The 18,860-nt window shown below is 37.9% G+C and overlaps 3 protein-coding genes across 4 annotated transcripts; 1 reads left to right on the top strand and 2 right to left on the bottom strand.

Moving 5' to 3' along the window:
- Positions 1-5,966: 5,966 nt before the first annotated feature.
- Positions 5,967-7,889, top strand: LOC126620696 (uncharacterized). 2 transcript variants are annotated; one of them, XM_050288926.1, is made up of 4 exons: positions 5,967-6,138; positions 6,222-6,629; positions 6,949-7,157; positions 7,550-7,889. In XM_050288926.1, exons 2-4 carry the CDS (start codon positions 6,495-6,497, stop codon positions 7,728-7,730), a joined length of 525 nt encoding a protein of 174 aa, XP_050144883.1. In that variant the 5' UTR covers positions 5,967-6,138; positions 6,222-6,494; the 3' UTR covers positions 7,731-7,889. The 2 variants fall into 2 exon arrangements, with proteins under 2 accessions (XP_050144883.1, XP_050144882.1); XM_050288925.1 differs by having other exon boundaries at positions 5,967-6,629.
- A 203-nt stretch (positions 7,890-8,092) lies between these two features.
- On the bottom strand, positions 8,093-9,979 carry LOC126620695 (protein FAR1-RELATED SEQUENCE 9-like). The gene is made up of 5 exons (XM_050288924.1): positions 9,044-9,979; positions 8,872-8,970; positions 8,655-8,726; positions 8,540-8,573; positions 8,093-8,340 (listed from the first exon to the last, which is right to left on the bottom strand). Exons 1-5 carry the CDS (start codon positions 9,974-9,976, stop codon positions 8,306-8,308), a joined length of 1,173 nt encoding a protein of 390 aa, XP_050144881.1. The 5' UTR covers positions 9,977-9,979; the 3' UTR covers positions 8,093-8,305.
- A 211-nt stretch (positions 9,980-10,190) lies between these two features.
- On the bottom strand, positions 10,191-13,210 carry LOC126622492 (protein FAR1-RELATED SEQUENCE 8-like). Its single transcript, XM_050291297.1, has 3 exons — positions 12,929-13,210; positions 12,225-12,310; positions 10,191-11,374 (listed from the first exon to the last, which is right to left on the bottom strand). Exons 2-3 carry the CDS (start codon positions 12,304-12,306, stop codon positions 10,191-10,193), a joined length of 1,266 nt encoding a protein of 421 aa, XP_050147254.1. The 5' UTR covers positions 12,307-12,310; positions 12,929-13,210.
- Positions 13,211-18,860: the final 5,650 nt, after the last annotated feature.

Raw genomic sequence — 18,860 nt, forward strand, 5'->3', positions numbered from 1 at the left:
AATTGTGACAAAATCATTTGGTGCATTTTGAATTTTTCCGTGTGGTTGCAGGAAAAAATGTTTTTCTTCCTTTGATAAGAATCCCCTTCTATTTTGGTAACGAATGTGACTTCCTTCAAACTGCTGGAAGGCTTTTGTTCCTTGTTTTGATTTCCATGGCAAGGAGGACAATTTTCTTTCCTTATTTTTTTATTTCCCACAGCAAGGAAGGAGTTTTACTTTCCCCTTTTGATTTCCTACATCAAGGAGGACAATTCTCTTTCCTTTTTTTATTTCCCATGGCAAGGAAGGAGATGTTTTCCTTCCCTTTTTTTTGTTTTGAGAAACATGTCATCTGATTTGCACGCCTAGTTTGAGATTGATTTATATTCTGGAAAATTCTGAAAAAATATGAGAAACGTATATTTGTCTCTTATCTTTCAGGCATATATCGCATGCTACTAGGAAAAATTGGGAAGGCCTTCAACTTTGCCTTTTCCTACAGCTGCGCAATCCTGAAGGGAAAGCAACTTCAACGGGAAAGATTTTGAAAACTGGAACGTTTGACTTTAGGGAAAATTATGAAATTTGGACACAATGATCCATAGCCACTTAACTTCCTTCTCCAATTTTCCTTGCATCAAAACTCCTTCGGAAAGTTAAATTATTACCAAAAACGTCTTGCATGCATAGATTGGTTGAAACTTGCCACTTTTTGGTTTAGAATTTGCTTCCTTCTTTTGGTTGGAATGTGCTTCCTTATTTTGATTTTCCTTTTTCTATTTGGTATGTATTTCCCTTATAGCATTAGGAAGCAATTGACCCCTATATATAGGACCATTGGGTGTGTATTTTTTTCACACACACAATTGCTTGATGTGGACTACCTTGAAGCTTTTGCCGTGGGTTTGCTGCTGCTGCCGTGCCCAATAGCTGCTACTGCCATGCCCTTTTTGCCATTTGGAGTTTGTTGCAGTGCGTCACTTTTACCGTGTGGGGTTATGCAAAAGCCTGCAGCGTTTTTACGCTGTGTAGTGCCTTTTGGACACAACTTTTCTCGATGGTGACGTTGCCTTGCAGTGCAAGAAACTACTTGCGTAATTGCTGCGGGGTTGCGTATTGTGATTACGCGGCATTTTGGGTTTTCTTTTCTACTATAGAGCGCTTTGAATGACCATCATGTAGCTGTTCTCTTCGCCGTGCAGTGCAAGAAACTGCTTGCGTAATTGCTACGAGCTTGTGTAGTGCGATTACGTGACATTTTGGTTTTCTTTGCTACTGTAGCGTGCCTTGAAGGACCGTCTTATAGCTGCCCTCTTTGCCGTGTTTGATCAAGCTTCGTGGCTGATTTCTTCTTGTTGTTGTGGCGTTGTCATCATCATTCTTCAACATTCACGAGGTTTGTTTCACATGTCTTCTGCTTTAGTGAAATGATTTTTTTTTCTTTCTTTGCCGCCCCACTTTTGTGATTATGTTGCTTTGTTTATTTTGTTGCAGCCATGGTATTTTTCAAGTGCTTTAAGAATAATACCATTACTATTCTTGCAAAGGAAGGCAATTCGCAAGATAGGGGAACGACATTGAAGCTTTGCACGATGTTGACTGGCCCTAAGGCGCTTGTTCTTCCTGCAAAAGATAACTTGATGCATATCAAGTCGTGCTCTTCTGAAGTGTCTTGGGAGGTGACGGATTTTGGCCAACCCATTCCGAAGAAGAAGGCATGTACATGAAGGATTCTTATTTTGAATCATTCACACCATGCTTGTGATAATTCACCGGCTTCGTTTGAGCTTCTTGGCGATCACATCAGTAGCGGAACCATGACATGGAGTGGCGCCCTGTCGACTACTGGAGAAGCCGCTTATGTTGAGTTTTACTGGGAGTGGCTTGTAGATGTCTTGAGCCGATCCAAAGATGTGCTTACCAATGTGGGCCTTTATCACACTGTGTACACATCTTTGTTTAGCTACGATCGACATCCTTCCATCCTTCGTGCATTCTTTCAGCATTGGTGTTCAGCAACCAACACACTTCACACAGCTCAAGGGGAGATATCGATTTCACTTTGGGATCTCCACAAGATAGGAGTCTTGTCGATCCAGGGGAAATTTTATGACGAGGTTGTTCCTAGTGTGGAGGAGTTTTCTCAACACAACAGTCGGAGATTGCCGAGTTGCCACTATTTGTTTTGGGCATATCACAAGCTTTCCTAGGAGGCTCAAGGTAAGTCAAGCGTAAAGGTTTCTTCATGGATTCGATTTTGGTACTGGGATGCCATGAAGTACAAGAGGCCTTCGAAGAAAAATGACCGCAACAAAACAACCAGGCCGAAAGGGAGACTCGGATCCGTCAGGTGTTATTGGTCCAGCTGGGCGCCGTCTTCCTGTTGAGTTGAGAGTATTTGAGGATCTTGGCATAGCGCTAGAGCACTTGGAAGAATCTTACCTAGCAACTCTCTTAGCTTGTTGGCTTTGTAAGTTTGTCTTCCCCAAAGACGATGTCAACAAGGACAAGAATTTCAAAGATAAAACAAATCATCAAGAGTCTATTACTCCGTATTTGTCTCGGACTGGGATGGTAGAGTTAATAAGAAAAGTGGTCTATTATTTAGAAAAATATATTTTGTGGGCTCTTATACAAGATTGACATTACTCACTCTTAAGCAATAATATTGACATTGATTATAGAAGATAGCTAATTCGCACCTACGATATAAATCAAATTATGGTTTACAAATCAATGATTTAAAATTCACAAATTAAATTATTAGGAAAAAAGATGCATAAATTGGGGATTAAATTACTTATGTTTGCATCAAAAAACCTCTACGGACCGGTATTGGAACTTTTGTTTATCAGTTTGTGGTTGCTTTGGAATGCCATAAATTCTTTCTACTTTGAAAGTATAAATTGTAATTTTGAAAATTTGAAAAACTTGACGAGGAACTATGAGGCAGAAGTGTCAAACGCTGCCCATAGGAGTACTTCATCTGCCGAACATCGAATCAATTCGTGGGTTTCCAAGACAGTGGGTTTTTTCAAATTAAATTTTGATGGTGGGGTAGATGTGATGTGTCACATCCCGGGCCCGTTCCACTACCATAGCACGATATTGTCCGTTTTGAGCCCCAACCACGCCCTCACGGTTTTGTTTCTAGGAACTCACACAAGAACTTCCCAGTGGGTCACCCATCATGGGATTGCTCTCGTGCGCTACTCGCTTAACTTTCGGAGTTCCGATAGAACCTGAAGCCAGTGAACTCCCAAAAAGCCTCATGTTAGGTAGGGATGGGAATATACATATAAGGATCACTCCCTTGGACGATGTGGGATCTTACATGATGAATGGATGTCGTGTAATTGGAGCGATTGTTTGTGGGCCTAATGGTGATCTTGTTGGTGCGTTGTCTATGCATGCTCCTTCTCTGATTTCAGTCCTTGCTTTAGAGCTTCATGCCATCAAGAAAGGATTGGAATTGGCATTGTACTTGGGTTGTGTTCCGTTGATAGTGGAATCAGATCGTTGAGGTTTGTCCAATTAATTAACCAAGATGAGGAGTGTTTGGCTACTGATGGTGTTTATGTCGATAGCATTTGAGCTCTTTTGCGTGTAAACCAAGTGGTCTTGAACCATGTTTCAAATGATGGTAATGGGCACGTGATGCCTAAGTTTATTGTGCATTTGAGGCCTCTTTTCATTCGTCCAGCTTTTCCCATTGGGTTTGTTCTTCAAGGCTTTTCAGAGGCCATACATTTGTTTTTCATATGCATGTCTTTGTATGACTTAGTTATCATGAATGGAATTCTCTTTTACCCTCTAAAAAAAAAATTGACAACCCCCTCTTCCTTACAGTCCTCATTGTTTTCCTCCTCTTCTTTACGCACATATCCATTAGTTGGAGTACTTGAATAATAGATACTCAAACAGTAATAATATCTGCTTAACGGGAAGAACGATGAATTTCAAACAAATTTTACACTAGAATTTCCACCAATTCAGGTCGACAAACATGTTATTAACAAGGAATATAAGTTTTAAACCCAACAAATTATCATAATTGTTATAGCAAAGGGAGCTTCTCACCAAGAGGTATTATAAACCCCATTTGGCATAGGTAGTAAAACAATTCCACCATCACATGTAGCATAAGCTTTCCACAAAGCACAAATACTGAAGACATGCAAAGAATAAATAAAAATGGAAGACCGCAGCAAATTAACATACTTATTCGACAGACCCTTCTCCCCAACGATGGTACAAAATAATAAATTAATTTTCACAAATCTAATTCACTCTAATTTTTGGATGAGTTGTGTTAAAACATAAAATGGCAATTGACATAATTTATTTTAAAATCATGGTACACTATAGTTGCTGACCTCTACTTACTAGACCCCATCTATAATGATGTAATACTAGTGTTTCAAAACAGGTATATAAAATTGGACCCATAATAAAATATAAAATATAAAATAAAAAATAAAAAAATAGGGATTTGTTTGACAAAAATAAAAAATCCTATTTTAAACCCATATAAAATTGGATTCCATTCAAATTTCGACCTGTTATCATTTTGGTTGAGGGTTTTCTCTTATGAATTTTCTAATTTTTTTCATCTTTTTGTTATTTCAAATCTACATATCCACCATCTAAAATAAATCTGTGATATCAGATTTGAGAAGCATCTGTGACTTATAACTATAGATCATTTACACATAATCGATTTCAGGTTTACTATTATTACCCCTTCGCAGCTGTCTCTGATTCTGCAAAGCTCTAAAACGATCTTAGATGGATTGTCACAAGGCCTCAAGGTTTTGAGGCGGTGATGCGTGTAAGATGCAGCCAGGTAAGTTTCATTCACTACGAAAAAATATGGGCACTGTGCATAAAAAGTTATTTATGCCCTCTTTGGGCATGCCCTTCGCTGAAAAAACACAATAGGGTGTTTGTCAGAGAGGCAAGCACAAATAGTGGTCCAGTTGTGCCCCTTTCTGACAACTTTGTCAGATAAGCTTTTCCATCCATGTTGGCACTTTTATTATAATTGTGCCAACATGAATTAATTAATAAAAAAAAACAATCAAAATTTGAAAAATTGAAACTAAATTGAGGAAATGAAAAAATTTAAATTTTCATGAAATGAACAAAGCCTACAACCATGAAACCAACTTTCACTTTCTGAATCTCACAAACATATATTGTAATGTTACATATCTTCTTTCTAATACGAAAAAGAACTTGAAGGCAAACATTTTTTGACAGATGCATCTTCCCCAGCAGGCCTTGCACCTCATCAAATCTTTGCTGCTCTAGAAATGAATTAACCAGATGACATCCAGTATATGAACCCTCACTGAAGTCATGAATATCAAATGCAAAGATAAAGAAAAGCCACACAATTTACAAGAGCAAAGAAAAATGAAGGGATAACGAAAGTAAGAACGGAATACCTTTGTGGGAGGACTCGTATTTGCTTCAAGGGTCTTTCCACCACTTGCTTAAGATGATTCTTTTATAACAACACCACCCTCCAAAACAAAAAACAATGGATGCGGAAAGTATACAAGTATTCCTCATCAAGAATAAGTTCACAAGTATTAAAAATAAGTCCATCCTCCAAAACAACCAACTCTACATTACTACATTGTTCAGACTCATAAGACTCTGCATAAGGTTACACGGCTAATTGCTCAAGGTTCAGATTTGGTGCAGAAATGTTATCATCTTCATTTTGATTCAAGTATTCAAACACAAAGACCAAGGTACGTTATTTTGTGACAAACCATAGAAATTGACCAAATGGAATTAATGCTATTAACAGCGCAACAATGCTATTCTTACCACATTAATATATCACATTAGTATACCACATTATGTGGCATCTGATGTGGCTGTCCACATCATCTAAATTAATTATAATTTAATTTAAATTAAAAACTATTTAATAAACTAATAATAAATAAAAAATCTGAAATTAAATGTTAATTGGCATAGGAAGAGTCTTCTGATTGCCTAAAAACCCGTAGAATTCACACGTCTACTTCATCTCCTTCGCCACGCCGTCAATCTCAAACTGCTCCAACCTAATCGAGTAGTCGAACTCGTCGTCAGCCTCCACAATCTTGACGTCGGCGGCTGACTGTCTCGTTCTTCCAGGTCGAGTCTTGCACGCAGCGGCAGTGTCTCGAGCAGAGCCTCCACAATCTTGACGTCGGCGGCTGGCTGTCTCGTTCTTCCAGGTCGAGTCTCGCACACAGCGGCAGTGTCTCGAGCAGAGCCTCCTGAAGAAATCTGAGGTCATCAAGCTCAATTCAGACTCTAGAGTACGAGACCAAGGCGTGTCGAGCTTGAGCAGCGCAAGGTCGCGATCAGGGACAACTTCGAGGAAACCGCCTTGACGACGTCATCTTGTCGTCGCACAACGCGAGGTCACAATCTGGGGCTTCTTCAAGTGACCGTGGAATTCGCGGTTTGGGATTGAACGATAGGTCAGATCCAGTACTCCGAGAAGTATGATGAATTTACGAGTACATGTGCGCTCGTTTCTGCTTCGTTTTCTTTACGAGTACACCACCATGTTTCCTCCACGAGTACACCACCATGTTTCCTCCAAATATCCGCCGAAAGGCACTAGTTTCGGCTTAAAGGTAATGTTTTTGAAATCTTGTTATTGAAGACTGGGCTCTAGTTGAATCTTAACCTTAATTAGGTTCTGTATATTGTCAATTTTAACTTTTGATTAGGATTTAATAATCTGGCTTTTGTAAGACATTTCAATTGGATATTCCCATCATTTAATTGGATCTCTTTCGCTGGAATATGCTTGAATGATGTTGTGGTCTCTTAGAATGCATAGAATCTCCCCCCTTCCCCACTGTTTGTTTTTATAACAGAGTGTCAATTATCTTATGTATTTTCGTTTTTAGATTTGTTTTATTTTGATGCATGAGCATGGACTAATTGTAGAGGGGAAGGTTTGATAAACACAAGTGCTACTGGATCATATGCTTGTTATCTGCAGGCAAGCAAACCACACAAGTTGGTGATTTAATGAAGCTGTCGTCAAAACAGTTTATTTCCACAATTTGGGATTCCCTAAATGTGCCGTTTACAAATGGGGAAGATAGCAAAATTCTGATTAGACTTGGAGGAAACATGGTGGTTTTAGGTTGCAGGTAATTCTTTGTCCCAGCTGGATACATCCTTCCATTGTTATGCATTCTGTTGAGCTTTTGGATTGGATTTGTATATAACCATTGTGGAGTTGTGGAATCAAATTTGCAGTCCTCGGTTGCGTTTGCTGTGTTTATATTTTGTGAACTCTCAGCTTCTTTTGTTGATAATTTTGGTAATCATAATTGTTTAGAACATTAGTCATAGTGAATAAGCATGTTCCTTAGTTTTCCCTCAATTTCTCAGTGACAATGCTTTGTTTTTCTCAGTCACACTGATTCATAGTCTCACAATCAGCATGATCATTCGTTTTCCATCAATTTTATCAGTGACAATGCTTTGTTTTTTGAATTACTAGCTCATTTCACTTTTGTGTTGTATTGCATTGAAATAGTTTGGACATTTATGCTTCTGCAATTACAAGGCCGTACCTTTCTGAAGCTTGGGAGGTTAGGGAGAAGAGGAAGATAAAGAAGCCATTGATGAATTGGAGGTTTCCTGCATTAGAGAATGAAATTGACATGAAAGACAATCTTAAATGGTGGGCTTATACTGTTGCTTCTACAGTTAGATGACGAACATTATTGTTCTAAGATTTTTTGTACTTTTTTCTGGTTTGGATTTTGCTTCAATTTTTTGACACTATTTGTATACAGTAGATGATCTACCAGGTGAATCAATATTGTTCTACAACTTGTAAATGTGAGTAAAAAGTATAAACATTTTCATGATCAGATTATGAATATTTGTGCTTAACTTCCTCTGCATTCTTCTTGAGCTATAAGCGTTGCTGCAAGATTGCAAGATTGAATCTTGGAAGAAATTGGTTTCTGGTTTATAGCTTTAGAAAGCGGTGTTATGATATAGGCATTTCGTTTTTCAATTTCGTTGATTAAACATATGCTCCTTTTAAGAATTTGATTAAACTCCACTTTCAGTACAACAAGAATTAGAAGAGCAACATGTTTGCATACTGGCAGCTGTTACAAAATATTTGAAATGCATTGAAGTCTATGTTTAGAAGACAGAGGATCCAAAACCACAAAAACTCAAACTACATAAAGAAATTGCTTTCATTGTTGCTTCCATTGCTTAGTTGAGCTCTTGGTCATCATTTCCTCTTGAAGTAGAGCTATGCATATTGTACATACTATAACCTCCATTCCAATATGGATATTGTTGACCCTAAATAAAGAGAAAAAAAAAAACCATAAGAACTACAGATAGAGCATTATACTATGTGATGTAAATAAATATTTAATTAATTTCAACAAAAGGATTATATGCATCCTCTCAATGTTTACCTGGACATAATTTCCATGCATAGTAGGATAACTTATATTTCCAATCTCAGACTCTTTGTACAACGGGTTTGGATGGCTACCTTGACTGAGTCCCAATAACAAAGCCATGTTTTCCTGCAATAGGTAATATTTATTCAATAGCTAACACAAAAGCAATTCAAAATCACTATCAATAGGACAAAATGCACAACTTACATTAGCATGGGGAAAAATAGGATATTGGTTGGCAGGCATGCAAATTTGAACTCCTTGTGTAAGATGAGAATGCTAAATCCCAAAGAATAAAAGTAATTACAATTACAAAGAGTAAGTATGTAATTACAATTACAAAGAGTAAGTATAGTAATTATAATGACAATGATTATTAACTAAGGAAAAAGATAACAAGAAGATGAATATATTTATCGCATACCTCCACAATGACATTACTCTCTTGTGTTGCAATTATGTTATCACTTCTACAAGGAGGTGGACCATCAATATGGCATATTGCATCACTTTCTATGGATTTCTACAAAAGTCGCAAGTGAAACATGTTATGATTTATCAACTTATTACTTATATAAAACAAATATGTTTGTTACCTGTGTTCTTTCCTCATCTGTATTGTCCTTACGAGATGTAATCTTTTTCTGTCTTTTTTGTCTTCTTTTGATTACTTGCTCAGTCTTGGATTGTTTCCTCTTTGATGGTGGACGACCTTTACCTCTAGCCGACAATGGCGTAAGTATACGCTGACTTGGGTTAGGAAGAGGATCGGAGTTCATAGCAACAGGTGACTGTGGTGTTGGTTGAGTGCTACTAGCCGCTCCATCATGTTTACATATTTGCTCCTTTAGTTTATGCATCCATCTCACCACAAGCATACACTTATCATCAAAATCATTGGCTAATTCCTTAATGTCATCAAAGGTTTTCTGCATCATATCAGATCTTTGTGCTTCAGGTGTAGCAACCCAATTACTATAACTTATCCTAACCCTTGTGTGGCATCTTTTCACATCCTTCCTCCATCTCCGAATGATATACTTATCTGGCATAAAGTCAATGTCATGATGAACTAAAACATAAAGCGCATGTCTACATAATATACCTCTAAACTCAAACTTGCAGCAATTGCAATTAACTTCAATCTCACGCTCATTAAACTGGACCTTGAAAATGACAGTCTTCTTTTTGTTCTCCTTGATCAGAATACGCTCAGCTATTTGGTACTCCAAAATTGCATTATCAGTTTCAACTGAAACCCTGTCACAATACATTATACTTGTCAATTCCTTTTGGAACTCCTTGAATTTTGAAATCGTGTAAACAGCTTGAACTTGCTTTTCCATGTCATAATGAGTTGCACAACGAACATTTGAAGAGAAAGAATCAGAATCTGCAGAGGCCTCTTTTAGCACTTTACTCCTTAATGCATTCTCATATTGCTCCAGAAATTGTTTTAAAGTAGTCTTTGAGTTCACATGGCCATCAAAAAATGCATTCATGCTTTCACTCCTTTGTGTCGTTGACATTCCAGCCCAAAATTTATTTTTCACATACACAGGCACCCAATGATGTCTCTCTGCATACAAGCTTTTTAACCATTTACGTGCTTGCTTTTTAAACTTATATTTTCCAATCATCTCAGCCCAACGTTCCTCAAAATCTTCAGAAGTCATTGAGTCATAAACAATGTTATCTAATGAAGAGCTCATGGATTCATATTCCTTATAACTTTTGAGCTTATCAGGAACCTTTTTCATTATATGCCACAAGCAACCGATGTCGAGTATTAGGAAAAACAACTTCAATCGCTTTTTTCATAGCTTTGTCTTGATCTGTAATTATTCCACTTGGAGCATGACCAGACATACAAGCAAGCCAGGTCCTAAACAACCAAATAAAGGAGTCAGTATCTTCCCTTGAAATCAATCCACATCCCAATAAAATTGATTGCCCGTGATGATTAACTCCCACAAATGGCATATCGTACTTATTAGTCAAGTACGTTGTGTCAAATGTTACAACATCACCAAATTCTTCATATGTCGCCCTACTCCTTGCATCTGCCCAAAATATATTTCTTAAACGACCATTTTTGTCCAAATCAATTGCATAGAAGAAATTTGCATTCTGACCTTGCATGCTTACAAAGTAGTTTTGAACTGCAGTGGCATCTCCTTCTCTAAGTCGTAAGCGCCTTACCTTTTCAATATAATTTCTACAGTCTTTTTCTAAACACTTCATGTTCTCATGCCCTCCAACTTCAACCACCACTGAATTATAACTTTTGTTGACCCTTATTCCAGCTTTATCATTCACTTCAAGCTTCTTTTTTACAGAAGAACTAACTTCCCAAAAACACTTCCAATAACGAGTTTTTGTTGGACTCAACCCATGATTATGGTCAAGCTTTACAGAATTCACTCGCCACTTCTCACCCAAGTATAAACCTGCCCTTAGTTGAGCTTTGCAATCATTCTTTATACTTGGATATGGCTTAAGAGGATTACTTGAAGTATTTTTTGATGTACCTGATCGAGCGCAACACATAGTAATATACCTCAATTTTCCATCATCTCCCTTCGTTGATGATCTCTTTATCATTGGAAATCCTGATTGTCTCCCATATTCCTTGTAATATGTAGCCACTTCATCCGCGTTGTCAAAGATCATTCCAACTTGAGGCTCTTGGACCTTTCCTTCCACATCCATTGTGTTCTCCATGTTAATCTCATTATTTTCCACTGCGTGAACCCCATTGCTTTCTACTTCAGTGGCATCAAAAGTTGCTTCAATTACATCATCTTCTTCAGTACTTTCAGTACAAGTTTCAATTGTATGAACCCCATCGCTTTCAGTTTCATTACAAGAACTCACTTCAACTACATCATCTTCTTCAGTAAATTCATTAGAAGAACTCCCTGTTCCTAAAACATAAAATATAAAACATAATTATACAAGTTTATATATTACACCATACTATCAATGTAAATACACTAGCCATATGTGCAAGTCTCTTAATTCTAGTGTATGCACTGTAATGGCTGAAAAAACAAACCCCACAACAAAATTAAGTGTTTTAGATAGAAAATTTAAATTGTACAGAGACTGGTAAGTGAAAAGGGTCAAATAGGTTCATACGACCTACGAGCACCAAGAGCACCCCCCCCCCCCCCCAAACGTTGTCTAGAATAACGTGGTCGACTGGAAGGAGCAACCCTAATCACTTCAACTTTTCTGAAAATAAGAACAGATACTAGAACAAAAACAAAACCTAAACGATTAGAGTTCAAGGTTATTGCGAAACTCCACAACAGGGTGTGCAAAATGCATTGCTTACAGACCTTAATTGTTGTCCACCTTTTACTTCTATGCATAAGTAATGTTTATATCATTAACTCATAGTATGCAGTTCATGTATTTTGTTGCACACAATAAACAGGAATTCACCAAGAGAAACACATCCTCAATGACAACAGACATATATAAATCCAACAATAAAGTTCAATGGAGAGTTCAACGGCGCACTGAATCGAGCAAAAACAGTAGCTGAAACAGAGTTTCCATGCGGAAAAATAAAATGATGAGAAGTTTGTATGAAGCAAATACAGAATTCATGGAACCTCCTTGTTGACAATCACTGGGGAGGGCATTGGATAAGCTAATTAACAGCCTATAGTTATAGACTAATATCTCGTAAGACATAGAAAAATTGTAACTTGCTTAAAATTAGTATGCGGTAAAAACTGAATGCCAATAAATAATAAAAATAATTACCTTCATATATGGGGCTGCTAATAATCATCACGTGGTTAGTGTCCTCCAATTTTTCGGGTTCTTCTTCAACCCCCAGTGTCATTTTTCTATGAACAAAAAGGTTTAGGTAAATAGTCCAATGGAGATCAATAGAAAGAAAAAGGAGAATAAAACAGACTAAAAAAATATATAAACTCATTGAAAATAATGACAAGTAAAAATAGAGTGTGAATAACACTATCCATAAAAAGCGCAAACAAGGAAACTAAGAGTGCGAAAGAAGAAACCAGAAGTACGAAAATCACATGCCGTAGCTAGCTAGTATACACTGAATGCATTTATTTGGTTCTAGTTTTGCCCCTTTGGTCCTTTTACAAAACCAATTCCGGTGACTTTTCCTTATAACATTTGCAGGCAAGCATTTGAGCAAAGCAGTATGGTGTTGCTGGTGAAGATATCAATTAATATATAAGAAGTTGACAACAGCAGCAGACAGGTCATTTGGGCACACTGTATAATCTCCTACGAAGATTGGGTAGGTTCGGTTTTTGGTCCAGTGATGATATTCTTCTAAATCAAACCATAAATTGTGGAAATTTAAGACTAACTAAATTCTTAATCATGCATTAGGACCCTCTAGAACTCACTACGTAATGATCAGTTAAAGATATGTCTGCCTATAAAATGTTTCCTGCAATTCATTGAAAAGTAATGGTAAATGTTACCAATAATCCAAATAGGGGAGCGGCGATGAATCTTTGTCGTATGAGATTTAGTTGAAACAAAAAAATGGCGTGGAGAAGAAACGGGAGAAGAAGCAACGGGGAAGGAAGGAAGGAAGGAGAAGACTCCTCGTATGCCACAAACACCATTTAATTCCAGATTTTTTTATTTATTATTGGTTTATTAAATGGTTTTTAATTTAAATTAAATTATGATTAATTTAGATGATGTAGACAGCCACATCAGATGCCACATAATATGGTACACTAATGTGGTATATTAATGTGGTAAGAATAGCATTACTGATTAACAGCGACCATGGCTAAAAACTGTTGAAGACCAAATGCTATTCATACCATGTTTTTGTACCTCATTTTCATACCACCTTAGGTGGCATTTGATGTGGACAGCTACATTATTTGAATTAATCAGATTTTTAAATTTAGTTCATTATTTATTAAACTAATAATTAAGAAAAACTAGTTAATTAAATGATGATTGTGGTATACGAGGAGTCTTTCTCCTTCCTTTCCTTGGGTTTTGCAAATTTTTCAAATAATGTGGTTGTCCACATCTGATGCCACCTAAAATGGTATAGAAATGTGGTATAAAAACATGGTATGAATAGCATTACTCCTGACATAATCTCTAGCTTGATGTCAGTGAGTAAAAGACTCACTTAGCTAACATAGACTACAATATTCATCAGAAGCCAACATAAATATAGTCGAGTTCAAAACACAATCAGTCTAAAATTACACCTAAAAAGAGTTAATTAAAATCAATACCTACAAGTTCCAGATCTGCCATATCAAAATTCATATTCCTCACTTCGGGTTGTAAAAGTAACTTCTGGGTTGGAGATAATACATTCAGCTCATGGTCACCTGAATCAAAGAAATATACAAGTATGCATATTATTTATGGTCAAAGTGAGTTGCTTATTTTAATCACATACCTAGTAAATATTTGTTTAAGTTAGCGTAAACAGTATAACGATATTTGAACCAATCAATGTAAGTCTTTCGGGAACTTTCATATAAATTTCCATATCAAGATCCTCATAGAGATACACAGTTACTACGTCCATCAGCTGCATACTTAGTTTTTCGAAAACTACCAAACTGATAAGGTAGTGAAAAGTAATCACATCCATAACGGGTTAATAAGTTTCATCATAGTCAATCCCGGGGCGTTATGAGAAACCTTGTGCAACATAACGAGCTTTGTAACGCACAATTTTGTTCTTCTCATTACGCTTTTGAATGAAAGCCTACTTGTAGCCAACGGGCTTCACATGTGGAGGAGTATAAGCTACACGTCCAAACATCTTATGTTTTGCAAGTGAATCGAGTTCGACTTGGATTGCTTGTTTCCAGTTTGACCAATCAGTTCTACGTCGACATTCATCAACAGAACGTAGTTCAATGTCATTGCTCAACATGATCTCAGTAGCTACTGTAAATACTAATGCATCATTGACAATCATCTCATTTCTACGCCACACATCATCTAAGCTAGCATAATAGACCGAAATCTCATGATTCTTGGGAGGAGAATTCATCTCTTTAAGGACGCTTCCATAATCTAGAATTTCCTCATGAGTTGGATAGAATGAGTAAGCGATAGTCGGATTCACGGTAAGCTCTTTAGGACCTTGTGTTGTGAGTTTCCTCTTCTGGGGGTGTGAATCCTTTGAACCAAAGGGTCTGCCACGCTTTTGTGTAGGGGCAGATGATTGGCTAGCCGCTAATGTACTTGGATCACCAAGATTGGCATCCCGAGCTTCCAGGAGGGAAATCCATCGTACCTTTGGTACATCCATCTTTGCAGGCATATTCGCAGCTAGAATGTGTGATCTTATCACACGTGCTAGATCGATGAAAGCATCTGGCATGCTCTGAGCTATGCTCTAGAGATCTAATATACGCTGCACTTTAGTTTCAGATTGAGCGGTGCAAGGATCTAAATGAGACAAAGTGGGAGTCATCCACGATAATTCACGTCGTTCTTTAGGAACGTTGACGTTCTTATCTCCCTCTAACAATGGGAAGACTGTCTCATACAAGTGACAATTCGCAAAACGAGCGGTAAACAGATCGCCTGTCAAGGGTTCTAAGTAACGATAGTCGAAGGAGAATCATATCCGACATAGATTCTCATCCTTCGCTAAGGCCCCATTTTTGTACGTAAGGGCGACGAGATTGGCACATATATCGCACAACCAAAAATGCGCATATGTGATATGTCGGGTTCGTATCCGGTAACCAACTGAAAGGCACTGAATGGTTATGTCGCAACAGGCCTCAGGCAGACCAACTTTGCTACGTGCAATATTGCATGGCCCCAAGCAACGATTGGGAGCTTGGTACGTATGACCAACGATCGAGCAATCATTTGTAAGCGCTTAATGAAAGCCTCTGCTAGGCTATTCTGGGTGTGAACATGGGGTACGGGATGTTCAACTTCAACCCCAACTGACATGCAATAGTCATCAAAAGTTTTAGATGTGAATTTTCCAGCATTATCCAATCGAATAGATTTGATTAAATAATCAGGGTGGTGAGCCCTGAGCTTGATAACCTGAGCCAACAGTTTGGAGAATGCAGCATTCCTTGTGGACAACAAGCACACGTGTGACCAACGTGTGGAAGCGTCAACCAAAACCACAAAGTATATAAATGGTCCGTATGGATGGTGAATCGGTCCATAAGTGTCCCCCTAAATCCGTTGTAGAAAAATAAGAGGATTCGAACTAATCTTGTCATAAGAAGGCTTAGTGATAAGCTTTCCCATGAAACATGTTTGACATGCGATTCCTTGGATCGAACTTAAAGTTCTGGTTAGTGGCCTAAACTTTAGGTTAGTGGATGCCCATGTGATGATTTAAGGATTCGGCGCATCATTATTCATCCAAGATGTCCCAAATGATCATGCCAAAGTGTAATTTTGTTTGCGGTCCCAGTAGTAGGCCAGCCATATAGTGGTATTCTATGTAGCGTATGGTCGTAGTATACAGACCACTCGGGGTACGCTCCATCTTCTCTAGAATACGCTTCTGGCCATATTCGTAGGAAGTTATGCACAGAAATTCAACTTCATTTTCTACGTGGGTTTCAACGTGGTAATTGTTATCTCTGATGTCCTTGAAACTTAACAACGCTCTTCCGGAACGTGGAGAATATAGTGCCTCATCAATGGTCAAGATTGTACCATTGGACAACATTTAACGTGCCTTACCATATCCTTCTATCAGGTTGGATGGGTCTGAGAGGGTTGTCAGAGGTGTATTCTTAGATATGAAGTTAGTGAAATAGATGTGTTCACGCAAAACGTTGTGCGTGGTTGCACTATCTGCCAGACAACTAACTTTCCCACTAGTCATACCTAGAATGAAAAATTAATTTGAATCGGTCACATGCATAAAAGTTCTTAAAACAAATATCAATTCAAAATAATTTCATTTCTTCAAGGATGGTAATTAATTAAAACTTAATATCCAAAAAACAAATCACCAACAAATAATCCAAAGATAAAGGAAAAATTGTTCAAAAAATCAACCAAAAACAAAGGGGGGTTCGGCCACTTAGTGGAATTTGGCCCCAATTGTCTTATTTCAACGAAAAAATAAGTCTATGTCTAAGATTCTAATCTTCCATAGGCGTGGTGTCCTCTTGAAAGTCAGAAACCTCCATCTTTGTAATCTCTGGTTCGTCCACTTACATGAAGTTTGATTCAAACTTCTTATGACGAGAATGATATTCATCTACAACCTTTTTGGGAGCTCGGCAAAACACAGGACCAATGGTCATTTGAACCACAACGATAGCACATATCTGCATCCATGGTTTCAGGTGCTTTGCCCTTATTCTTGAAGTTCGGGGCCTCGAGAGCGAGGTTTGGGCACTGTTGGGCTTTGTTTCCTCCCTTGGATTGGCCTTGACTATGCTGACCTTGGCGGGGTGGCTTCTGGCCTTCCCTAGCACGCTTCTTTTGGCATTTTGGGCATTGGTTTGTGCTATAATGTGCTTCAGGCACGACAGTAGCCCCAGTAGGTCGAACTCGATGATTCTTCATCAACAACTAGTTTTGCTTTTCAGCGAGAAGTAAAACAGGTATCAAATCCGAGAACTTAGTGAACTTCTAAGCTCTATATTGTTACTGCATGACAATATTAAAAGCAGAGAAGGTCGAATAGGTCTTCTCCAGGAGATCTTCTTCTGTCAAAGTTTCATTGCAAAACTTGAGAAGTGATCAGATTCGACAAACTTCAGAATTATATTCATTCACAAACTTAAAATCTTGGAAGCGCAAGTGCTGCCAGTTATGTCTTGCTTCAGGCAAGAATATGTCTTTTTGGTGATCAAAACGATCAGCCAAAGCGACCCATAGTGCACGTGGATCCTCATCAGCAAGATATTCAGTTTGCAAGGAGTCATGGATATGTCTTCGGATGAAGATCATAGCAGTGACTTTTTCAGCTTCGCCAACAGGATCGTCCATCGCTTCTTCAATAGTAGGATGCAAGTTCTTTGCAGTGAGGTGGAGCTTCACATCTTGAACCCACTTGAGGTAGTTCCTTCCAGAGACCTCCAAAGTGGTGAAGTCGAGTTTGTTCAAATTCGACATGTTCCTATCACAATGGAGAAAAAATCAATCCATTCACATAGGAGTAGAACATATAGGTTCTAATAGACATGTATTGGTTTAATTTTGCATGAAAAAACTTCGAGTTTTCATGGGTGATGTTTTTAAGTGAAAAACTTCAAGTTTTCAAACAAGGCATATTTATACGAAACTTCGGGTTTCAAAATAATGATGAACTTCAGGTTCATAAACTCCTACAAACCAAGGTTCTAAAAAACACTAGGCGCTAGTCGGGAAGCGGGCTAGCGCCTAGCGCCTAGGTGGCTAGGCGGGGCCTAGGCGGATTTAGGTAAATTTTTTATATATTTTATGAATTAATTAAATCTATTATATCAAATGTAAATAATTATTGACTTATATGTTATTTCTTATAAAAGAAGATACATATGTGAATGTTTTTTGTACATATATGATATACTTGCCTAGGAAAAAATACAAAATATTAACTAAATAATTTATAATTTATATAAGATTTATATATGGGTGTGTGTATATATATACACACACCAAACTTTTAAAAATATAAAAAACCCATATGGTGGGTGGTTTTCATTACTAAAACCATGAAACCGTCCACCTCACCTCTACTCTTTCACATCACCTGTCCACCTTGTGGTTTCATAATTAAAACCATGTCAGAGTCCATAGTTCTAAAACCATGCTTTTGACCTTGGATTCCCAGTCCTCAACTTGCACGGTTGCACTTGCACCACCACATATTCAAATGTTTAAGCCTCCCCCTCTCTCTCTTTTCGCACTCTCTCTTCTTTGAGTTTTTCCAGAAATCTCTAGCAAGCAGCCATAGTTTCCGATGCAGGTGCAGATGCCAAATGCGAGGTACGAGATGCGATGCAGGTGTTGGAAACTTGGAGTTGCAGATGCTACGAGAGTTCGAGGCAAGAGAGTTGCAGTCTTGCAGAGCCTTCGGTGGTGGCGAGAGTTGCAGAGCACCTTGTGCGACGGCAAGAATTTCAGACCGCCTAGAGCGCTGCCTAGCACCGTTTAGACTGCCTATAGCGCCTAGCTGGTGCCCACATAGTGCCTTTATTTATGGTAGTAAAAGGAGAGAAGATATTCCTTCATCCCTAAGGAATACAAGTCCATATAGGAAAGGATAACTAAAATCAAATCTAATCTAGGATTTACACAATCACACTTAAACTAGGAATGTTTACAACAATTAAAACGCCAAAATCATCATTTTTTGCAACAACGTAGTAAGTTGGTCGTCTCGTCCTTTCAACCAAAAATGGATGATGTTAAAATATAAAAAATCACTATTTACCA

The sequence above is a fragment of the Malus sylvestris genome, chromosome 5 (assembly GCF_916048215.2).
Source record: "Malus sylvestris chromosome 5, drMalSylv7.2, whole genome shotgun sequence".
Classification (NCBI taxonomy): domain Eukaryota; kingdom Viridiplantae; phylum Streptophyta; class Magnoliopsida; order Rosales; family Rosaceae; genus Malus; species Malus sylvestris.

Excerpts from the sequence above, each read along its gene's own strand:
- LOC126620696 (XM_050288925.1), top strand. The coding sequence starts at position 6,495 with ATGATGAATTTACGAGTACATGTGCGCTCGTTTCTGCTTCGTTTTCTT. Across the intron at positions 6,630-6,948 it reads GCACTAGTTTCGGCTTAAAG|AGGGGAAGGTTTGATAAACA; the intron begins GTAATGTTTTTG and ends GACTAATTGTAG. Across the intron at positions 7,158-7,549 it reads ATGGTGGTTTTAGGTTGCAG|TTTGGACATTTATGCTTCTG; the intron begins GTAATTCTTTGT and ends GCATTGAAATAG.
- LOC126620695 (XM_050288924.1), bottom strand. The coding sequence starts at position 9,976 with ATGTCAACGACACAAAGGAGTGAAAGCATGAATGCATTTTTTGATGGC. Across the intron at positions 8,574-8,654 it reads CTATTTTTCCCCATGCTAAT|GAAAACATGGCTTTGTTATT; the intron begins GTAAGTTGTGCA and ends TACCTATTGCAG. Across the intron at positions 8,341-8,539 it reads GTTATTGGGACTCAGTCAAG|GGTCAACAATATCCATATTG; the intron begins GTAGCCATCCAA and ends CTCTTTATTTAG.
- LOC126622492 (XM_050291297.1), bottom strand. The coding sequence starts at position 12,306 with ATGACACTGGGGGTTGAAGAAGAACCCGAAAAATTGGAGGACACTAAC. Across the intron at positions 11,375-12,224 it reads TAGCAGCCCCATATATGAAG|GAACAGGGAGTTCTTCTAAT; the intron begins GTAATTATTTTT and ends TTTATGTTTTAG.